The 10,431-nt window shown below is 39.3% G+C and overlaps 1 protein-coding gene across 2 annotated transcripts in view; it reads left to right on the forward strand.

Moving 5' to 3' along the window:
- Nucleotides 1-2,692, forward strand: part of PRIM2 (DNA primase subunit 2) — a 123,820-nt gene extending 121,128 nt beyond the window's left edge. For both annotated transcript variants that reach the window (XM_074922490.1, XM_074922497.1), the window contains one exon: nucleotides 2,106-2,692. In XM_074922490.1, the coding sequence (XP_074778591.1) occupies nucleotides 2,106-2,333 (228 nt within the window). In that variant the 3' untranslated portion in view covers nucleotides 2,334-2,692. The remainder of the gene's footprint in view (nucleotides 1-2,105) is intronic.
- The last annotated feature ends 7,739 nt before the right edge of the window (nucleotides 2,693-10,431 follow it).

Here is a 10,431-nt window from a genome sequence, read left to right on the forward strand (position 1 = left end):
CTAACATAAAAAACCCAGGAAATTTGTGTATGCTTCAACTCCATTTGTGGTCAAATTTCTTGTGAATTTCCAGCCAGAGCAGAATATTTTTATTCAGAAAACCTTACTGAAAATGATGCAGAACAGAATTTTTTATGTATCACTATATCATAAATGAAGATGATGATGATGAACAAAACTTCCCCTAAAGCTCTCAAAAAAAGGTGATAAAATGAATGAGCAGAATTCTTTTAATTAAAAAAGGAGTCACACTGTAATTTTAATGAACCTGTAAATACCCTTTAGCCAGATGCTGTCAGTCACCTCTGAAAACATGGTTGTATGCTCCATTCGTACAATGAGCTGCTTCTACAGCTTATTCCAATTTGTTGGTGAGAGAAGAGTTTAGAACAAAGTTAAGAGTTACAAAGTGAATCTAAAATTGGTCTGAAGAAAACAGATTTTAAGGTTAAAAAAAAATAGAACTGATTAAGAGCTGCTTCTAGGAAAGCCAGCTTTTCACTGCATCACTTCTTTTTAAGCCTTTTTGGTGTAAAGAAGTAATTTAGTTCCCACATAATGGAACCTGGAGCATGGATGAAAGCTGACTGGATGAAACTCACCCAGATAAGACTGAAATGAAAGTCAGTGGTGGCTTCAGGTTCCTTTTTTTTTTTTTTTTTTTTTACTTTGTGTATTTTATTTTGAGTGCCAAATTACTGTGCTAGGCCTGTCTTGTGTTTTTAAGATTTTTCAAGCAATGTCACTTACTACAGTTGCTAATGTCTTCTTCATATTTGAATTAGATATTGTTATACCTGTTGCCATTTTTTTGATGGAGCTAAGCTAGATGGTGGTAATGCATTGAATCAGGGTTCCATTTAAAATGCACATTGATTCTCTGCCTTATGATTTTTCTCAAGCGGCTGAAATTTAAACTGATGGGTTTTGGCATATTAAATCAGCTACAGTATATGTTCTCATGAGATGCTGTGTGTGTGCAAAGTTGCTTGTTATGCTTGAATTGGCCCCACCCTTCTGGGAAAAAGGGAAGATAATGGGAGCAGAAAATTACCAGTATATGGCTCGTAGTCTTCCTTGGTTTCAGGTATCCCGCGTTTATGAAGTTTTCCAATGTTGTTTTATAGCAGTATTTTTCCTGAAATGTTCTTATATTTACATGGACTGACAGGCAGATAAAACGTGCAGATTACCTGCATAGGAGGTGGAAGCACCTTTCAAAGTAATAATTTCCAACTTCTGAAAAGAGATACAAAGGTTATAACTGAGATTTGTGGTGAATATGTCAGAATAGCTTACTTTCAAAATGGAAAGCTTTGTTGATTTGAAGTATTTGATGAGTATAAATTTAATGTTCATTTATCAAATAATTACAGAAGCAAAAGAATGCACCTGCCAAGTAGAAAGGAGCAATAAAAATATGCTGCACCTTATGATAGTTTTCTGTATTCTTTTCCACTGAAGACTACATGTTCTTTGGTATTGGTTGTGCATCTAGTTTTAGAATGCTGATGTTGGCACTGATGAAGTAGGGATAAGATTGATCTATTTGGCTTCTGTCTTAGCCTGCTGCTTTGTAAATATTGCATTTGTGGCTACTGGAGAAAACAGGGGAAGAGGTGAAGCTACCTGTTCTCATTCAGTTTCACACTGATACTTAAGTTCTAGATTTATATTGTGCAGTTGTTACAACTTTTAGTAGTATTCTCTACTGACATTAGCACTCTCGACTTGTCTCAGTCCCTCTTTTGGGTAGGGAAATGCTGTTTTAAAGATGTAGGTTCAACTGTCCTACATCTGTAAAGGTATACCATTTTGCTTACATTGTTTTGTATGGTTTAGGGTGTGTTTCTTCTTTACTGCAGCAAAAATAGTGTAAAATATTGTTTGAATATGCCAGAACAGTAATTTCATTTCTAACATGAAGGAAGAAATTTTGTGATGAAAGTAAATCTGTATCATGCTAATATTTACTGGGATAGTATTTTAAAACATGCCTTTTCCTTCAACTTACTATATTGCTAATTAATTTGTTATTGAGTGTGAAAAAGATTACTTTTTGAAATAAATATAATTATTCACTGTTTCTTTCCTTTTATGTGCAGGTTGATGACGTTGGGTTTTCTTTGAATCATCCTAATCAGTATTTTGCAGAGAGTCAAAGGCAATTAGGTGGTGGTAGAGAACAGAAGAAGGAACTAAGTAATTCAGGAAACTCTCAGCAAAAAAGTAACAGTCAGGAAAGCATGAATTCAAATTCTACTCCCACCTCTTCAAATACAACAGCTGATGCAGAACTGGAGGGACTGGAGGCATACTTCACTGAAGACTAAGCAGCTGTGTTATTTGGGGTTTTTTTGTTTTCTTTCTTTCATTCTTTCTCTTCTCTAGCTGAATTTGTCCCTATATTAAGGAATATGCACTTCACTACCTGGAAGACACAGACTTTTAGTGCTTTGAATAGGCTGAAGAAATACAGATACTGAAGATATAATTGCATCCAGTACTTATTCTTGATGCTTTAGAATACTGGTTTTCATGGTGTGTTGAAGGGTGGGAAATGAAAATTCCTTCCCAATTATTAGGTGATTTTTGTCTGATTTACCTTTTTTAATTTTCTTCAAAATGTTTAAATATTTTTACTGCATTTTGTGTTCACTTTTATATGTTTCCTCTTAATAAATAAATTGCAAAGCAGAAGTTTGTGGTATTTTCTTTTTAGCTGTATTTGGATGGAAATTAAGTAGGAGTTCTTAGTATCAAAATTGCCCTCTGGAGGAGTCTGCCTGTCTCTTTTCTATACGAGGAGCTGAGGAAAATCAGGTTCCTAATTTGTGTACCTTGATACTAAATTTAGAGAACTGGTTTTGGTGCTTGAAATAGAACATAAGCAGGGTTTAGATACCTGTATGTAAGAAGGTAATCTGAAAAGCTGACACTCCACCAACTGACTCATCTTGAAGAAGCTAAAAATTGATTAGCATATATTCCTTTTCAATTTTAAAGTTTTCTCAATGTCTAAGCATGACTGGAGCCTCCTGTGTCCTGCTAAGCTAAACAGCTGTCTGAATACAGGTTTGGGTCACGTAAATTCCACCCACTTCCCCAAAGCCCAAGTCACCTAACACACGAACGACATTCAGTCGAGCAGCAGCCACTGTGCAGTGCCTGGAAGCTTTAACTAGAGCTGGTATTTTATATCATGCTGTTAAGAGTATTCTCCTGGGGATTTGAAAGGCCTGACTTTTATCTGATGTTTAACAAGTTTCAGGACAACATTTCCCCTTCTCTGGAGAGTGACCTAACTACTGCTATAGCCCTGTAATGACATAAACACAGTATTGTCATTGCTATTAGCTTCTATTAATTCTGCAAGGCCTTAGCCTGAAGTCTCAGTGAGCTTCATTTGTTTAGGCTTCTCTTGCCCTACCTGAAGCCTTCTCTTAGCTGTAACAACAACTGTCAAATGAGAGTCTCAGTTTATACAATTGCATAGTGTACTGCCTATGTTTATAATGATTTTGATATATTTTGGTAGCTAATGGCTAGTAATTAGTTATTTTGTGTAGAATCAGTTAATCTGTGACCTTAGGTGCCAGAGGCCCCATGGGTATAAACAACTGCTGATCCTTGAAGAAATACAAGTTTTTAGGGATAAGAGAAAAAAGAACAAGCATACAACATCAATAAACCATTCTATACATAATTATTTGGCTGTAATGTGGAATTGTCAGACCAATGAAGGAAGGAGTAGAACATTTTTGGAAATGTGTACTCTTATGCCAGGTGCATCCTAGAGAAAAGAATGAACAATCCCCACCATCAGCATCTTCCTACTCCTGATGAAATATGCAGGACCCTGACTGTGTGCTGTTGATCTCAGGACCCCAAGGGACAGTGGAAAGGTGCGTGCAACACTAGAGAAAGGGATAGACACAAGGGAGTGTGTGAAAATGTAACATTTGCTAGCTGTATTATGTTAGAGGTTTTATTTTCTCTACAGTAATTGACTGACAACTATTAGTATCATGGCTGGACTAAAGACTATTTGATTACTGTTAAGATTTTGAGCTGACTATAAATCTTTGGATTGTCATATGTAGAGTGTTCCTTTAAGGACTCATAACTTGCACAGGGTTAGTGCAACACAAGGCTTTAAAAAAGTTGTTTGTTGGTAGAAGAGGATCTGCCAGGATTCATCTTGCATTAATGGAGGTGCCTTAGTGGACACAGTGGATCCTTTTAATAGAAGTGAAACTGTTTCAGACCTGCAGTGAGATTTATGTTCCTAAGTGGAACAGCTGAGAGGGGAATGAGGTGATTGAGGCACTGAATGCAGGTGGTGTTTCCCAGCCAGGGGAAATTCTAATTTCTGATTCAGTAGAAACATTTCTGTTACAGCCCAACCCTACTCATGTAGATATTGTCACATGCTGTGTGAATAAACCTCCTAGCTCCTCATTTCTGAGCTTGACATGTACTTTGAAATCTGTTATGCTGGGAATGGGCTGCTTGTTCACATGTTCTACAGTGGATTGATACATTAGCAAAATAAAGTTAATTTTAGGAATTCAACCATAACATTTCAAAATAAGTCTCTATTACAAGGAAGAGAATATAACCACCCAAATCCTGTGAATGAAAAATTATAATCTGAAATGCCACATACGTAACAATATGCGTCAAAGCCTTTGTCCTTCATTGGTTTACTTTATTATTGTGAGTTTACCTCTCTTGATTAATAGTACCACAAATCACTTTAAACTGTATTTTCTTACCTTTTATTACCTGTCAGGAGGACTATAATAAAGTATATAACAGAAAAATTCACAAATTATAGCATGCAGTTACAAGTAACTAGCAAAGGATCGAAATGAATGTTTTTGTTGCTATTTGAAGAAAATAAATTATTATTTTTGTATTTCACACATTTTGACCATTTTGATTTTTCTTTGAAAGCAGAATATTTTAAATAGGATAATGTAGAAAAATCCAACATGAGAATCCTCCTTTGAGCAGTTGGACACTGAGAAGCTTTAAACTCTTAATGATTTGTAAATTCTGTAAGAATCACTTGTTCCTTGATTATAGAGCTGTTAAAAGGCAAAATCACTAAGAAAATGTAAATCATTAATTTGAAAATATTTCTGCGTTGTAGTAGTGCTATTAAAAATTGTATTTAGTCAGAAAATAAGGATTCTGAAAACAGTGACCTTGATGTGATTGTGCAGTAGTAAAAAATAACAAACTGAATAACCAAATAAACCTCACAAAATCTCAAACCCTATTCTTTTACAAGTTGACGAGAAAATGTCTTTCTGCAGTAAAGCATTGCAGATGGATCTATTTGCAAGCATCAACTCTCCTAAGTATCTTTAAAGTAAGTTTTGTTACATTTTGCTACTTGAAAAACACAGGTGACACAAACATCTAGTCTGAAACTGTTCTGGACAAGACACTTCTTTATTCTGGGTCAGTAAAGGAGGTACTAAGATAATATTTGGTTGCATTTCTGAGGGGATGCCCTGTGCAGCCATGATGCTTATGTGAGAAGTACCCTTCTTTACAACATCTGATCTTAAATGTACCAGAGTTAACTTTAGAGGTGGATGCTTCAGAAGGAAGGCCAGTCCATAGCTTGTGATCTTTTGAAGTGCTGGCATCAAAGACAATGAAACAGTCTCAGACTTCAAAGTCTTTCAAGATCTAATGACAAAGTGAACGTTACTATTGGGTGTTCTGCAGAAGGAAGGTGGAGGAGCTCACAAGTTGGGTGTGACTTACAAAGTGCTCTGCTGAGATGTGGAGCAATGCCTTGTCAAGGGGAATGGCGAGAGCAGCCAGTACTATCATGGCACAATAGGAGCGGATCCATGCAGCGAAACAGTTGATGCTGAGCATGTGGCATTCTTTCTGTGCATGTTTTGGGAGTTTTACAGTGTGGCTGAAGTGGTTGTTAGCAGATAGAGGAGCGTTGCAGAGTGTACCTTTTGGGTGAATTTTGTGCAGAAGAAATTCAGTCTGCATGCTCTCAGGCCAACTGGCAGTGCGAGCCAAAGCAGAGTAAGTGGGGATGACCAGGAGATTCCCTTGAAGATGGTGACTTTCAGTCAGTCTCAAGCCCATGTAATTGAAAGACACGTGGCAGCAAGAATGCATTTAGAGGATGAGATAGGGCAGCATCTGTGTGAGGCAGGTGCTCACTCTGCAGTGCCATTATTTTCACATGGTTGAGAAATGTAAAATGTGAAAAACTGCCCCCAGTTTTTATACTTAGCATGATGTCTTATGGTATGGAATATCCCTTTGGCTAGTTCAGGTTAGCTGTCCTGGTCATACTCCCTCACAGCTTCTTGTGCACCTCCTCACTGGCAGAGCATGGGAAACAGAAAAAAAATGACTTTAGCGCTACTTAACACACTGATGCTTTAGTTGTTGCTATCAACATTACTCTCACACTAAATCCAAAACACTGTACCAGCTACTAGGAAGAAAATTAACTTTATCCCAGCTGAAACCAGGACAGTAAACAAATCTATTGGAAAACAGCTATTAAAATGGTTGGAATAATGTTGAGTGAATTTTAGTTGGGCATTATATCACAGAATTGTCTAGGTTGGAAAAGACCTTGAAGATCATCCAGTCCAACCATTAACCTAAAATTGACAGTTCCCAACTACAGCATATCCCTAAGCACTATCTCAGCTCTACTCTTAAACACCTTCAGGGATGGGGACTCCACCACCACCTCCCTGGGCAGCCCATTCCAACACCTAACAACCCGTTCTGTAAAGAAATGCTTCCTAATATCCAGTCTAAACCTTCCCTGGCACAACTTGAGACCATTACCTCTTGTCCTATTGCTTACTACTTGGTTAAAGAGACTCATCCCCAGCTCTCTGCACCCTCCTTTCAGGGAGCTGTAGAGGGCGATGAGGTCTCCCCTCAGCCTCCTCTTCTCCAGACTAAACACCCCCAGTTCCCTCAGCTGCTCCTCGTACGACCTGTGCTCCAGACCCTGCACCAGCTCCGTTGCCCTTCTCTGGACACGCTCGAGTCATTCAATGTCCTTTTTGGAGTGAGGGGCCCAAAACTGAACACAGGAATCGAGGGGCAGCCTCAGCAGTGCCGAGTACAGGGGTAAGATCCCTTCCCTGTCCCTGCTGGCCACGCTATTGCTGACACAAGCCAGGATGCCATTGGCCTTCTTGGCCACCTGGGCACACTGCTGGCTCCTGTTCAGCTGGCTGTCAATCAACACCCCCAGGTCCCTCTCTGACTGGCAGCTCTCCAGCCACTCCTCCTCAAGCCTGTAGCGCTGCTGGGGGTTGTTGTGGCCCAAGGGCAGCCCCCGGCATTTGGCCTTATGGAAACTCCTCCAGTTGGCCTCAGCCCATGGCTCCAGCCTGTCCAGGTCTCTCTGCAGAGCCTCCCTGCCCTCGAGCAGATCAACACTCCCACCCAACTGGGTGTCATCTGCAAACTGACTGAGGGTGCACTCGATCCCCTCGTCTAGATCATCAATAAAGATGTTAAACAGGAGTGGCCCCAACACCGAGCCCTGGGGGACACCACTCGTGACCGGCCGCCAGCTGGATTTAACTCTGTTCACCACAACTCTTTGGGCCCGGCCATCCAGACAGTTTTTTACCCAGCAAAGCGTGTGCCCATCCAAGACATGGGCAGCCAGTTTTACCAGGAGAATGCTGTGGGAAATGGTGTCAAAGGCCTTACTAAAGTCAAGGTAAACAACATCCACAGCCTTTCCCTCCTCCAATGAGCAGGTCACCCTGTTGTAGCAGGAGATCAGGTTTGTCAAGCAGGACCTGCCTTTCATAAACCCATGCTGACTGGGCCTGAGCATCTGGTTGTCCCGCATGTGTTGTGTGATGGCACTCAGGATGAGCTGCTCCATCAGCTTCCTGGGCACTGAAGTCAAGCTGACAGGCCTGTAATTTCCCAGATCATCCTTCCGACCCTTAAAATTACAGGAATATGTAGGAGTAGATACCTGAATATTAACTCATTAACAGAGGAATCACTGGAAAACTTTAGAAGTAGGTTGGGGTAGGTGAAAAGTAGATTAATAGCTGGAGACAGGAAGGTGATATCCATGTAGATCTATTAACGGAGAGCAGGACTTGGTGATTAGGCTGCAAAAAGCAGGAAGGTATATGAACTCAATATCTCTTGAAACAAAAAATATAACTACAATGAAAGCATCACAAGATGTTGTGTTTCTAAAGGTAATAAAAGTTCTCAGCCAGGTTGAACATATTTTGTCATATAATCATAAACCTTAATAAAGAAGGTTCATGTACATGGGATAATGAAGAGGACATTAGTATAGCAGAAGCAGATATGGCACAGTCTTAATGTTTATTCTTTAGAAGAACATTATGTTCTACTAAGGATCAAAGTTGTATCATGAGAGGTGTTACACAAACAAGTCTGTCACACTTAAGGGCAGCAGTTAAAGTGAACTGTAAAAATCAAGTTAGATCAGAAGAAATGTCTTTGCTCAAAGTGGACTAGTCAAACTGGTGCATGAACTGCTGGATGAAATGTAATGAGCTATGGTGCACTGTTCAAAGTAGATCATCCAGCTGGCCCTTTTGGCCATTAAAGTCTATGGTGCTTGGATTTATTTTTATGTTTCATAAGAATTTAATCTTTCAAGCTGCGGAGTGTCCTTGGTTCAGACAACTGCTCTAGTGCTTTTGGGTAGAATATAGAGGCAATCTAAGTAGAGAGACCTAAGCGTTAGAAATGTGTGATTCAGCCACTCAGCGTCCAGGTCTTTGGAGTGTCAGTGGTTTGGCCAACTACAGTTTTCAGAGAAATGGTTGGCTGTAGAAAAAACCCAGCAAACATGCTGAATGACATTAATTCTACTCTGATTTCAGGGCATTAGTTTAGAGCATAATCAAAAATATGTAAAGTTCTCAACAGTTATAATTGCTGTTCTTATATGATTTTGAATGGAAAAAAGAAGAGTCCTTGTCAGCTGTGACTTAGAAAGGGGGCTAGGCATTTCTTATACTATCTCTTAAATTGGGAAGCACTGTTGAAAGTAATGGTCTCATCTACAGGCGATCACATTTTTCTCTTTATTATGATGTCCTAAGGTGTGATTGTAAAAGTGCATTTTTCAGGATCTATTATTAATAGAAATACAATTTTTGACAGTTGGGGGAACTTTTTTTGTGGATTTATGTATTCACCTAAGGTCTTGCTTCTCACAATTTTATCACTGTTACAGCATGTCAGGAATAACAAGTACAAATATCAGAATCAACATTACCAAAAGTAAATTATATTAAATATGTATTTCAAATCAGTTGTGGGGTGTGTAATAAGAGTTACAATAATTGAATATGTTGGTAATGCAGCTACAGTAATCTGCTGAGTGCAAGCATATGTGAAACAAGTGCAATACTCCTCTCCCTGTCTATTTCTACTATGTTTAGCAATGAGCTTTGAAAAAAAAAAAAGCCTCTCCCCTTTTTAACATTCATTTAAAGAATATTATAATTTTGTTTTATAAAAATTTCAAATGTATTATGCAGTGGAAAAATACATTTGAATGTCCTTTTAAGTTTAGTTACTGATTTCTGTGGACTTTATTGCGTCTATGAAGTGCTAAGTCTTGAACAGTAGGCCCAAGCCAGAGTTGACCTATAGATGAATCCTGTATGTTTTATAACTGAAAGCCATTGTGCTAACAGGTATTGTACTAAGTTATAACAACCCACCTATCCTGATGTAGAAGGTGGAAGTGTTGTAGTCTGAGCAACAGGCCCTGAACGGAAACTCTTGACTCAGTATGTAATCATTAGTGAAGTATGTATGGAAGATGCAGCTATCTTGAATGTACATTTATCTTTCTTTGTGTGTGAATAAAACAACAGAGTCATGGAGACAAGTGTCTGTCCCGAGACCTGATGTGAGACCTTGAGCATAATCCCATCAGATAAACAGAGAAACTCCCTCAGCTTCTCCCCTGAGCCCTGGCCAGGCTCTGGGGGGAACTTAATGTGAGATTGAAACCAGATATTTCCGCTTAAAACAAAGGTGCCAGCTATTCTGGCTTGATGATTTTGGGGTATATAAGGCTGGACCCGCTCACAGCGACTTTGGCAGCCTCACCTGTGGGTGGACGCCCCGCGTAGGATTTCCCCCTTGCCGGGACAGGCTCTGCAAACCCTCGCTGTAACCGGGGCTGCCCAGCCACTGCGGGGCTGGGTGATGGTGACGTGTGCGAATGGTGAGGGATCTTTCTTAATCACTATTCCCTCTCTCTCAGGTAGTAATGATTTGATGCATTACCCTGTATTTTCTTATTTGTTTAAGTGCACTATTCTGTCTTTTCTTGCTGTATGTTTTCTGTATTATTCTTTTATATTATTTAGTTATTTCTAGTAAAATACA

The sequence above is a fragment of the Athene noctua genome, chromosome 1 (genome assembly GCF_965140245.1).
Source record: "Athene noctua chromosome 1, bAthNoc1.hap1.1, whole genome shotgun sequence".
Classification (NCBI taxonomy): Eukaryota; Metazoa; Chordata; class Aves; order Strigiformes; family Strigidae; genus Athene; species Athene noctua.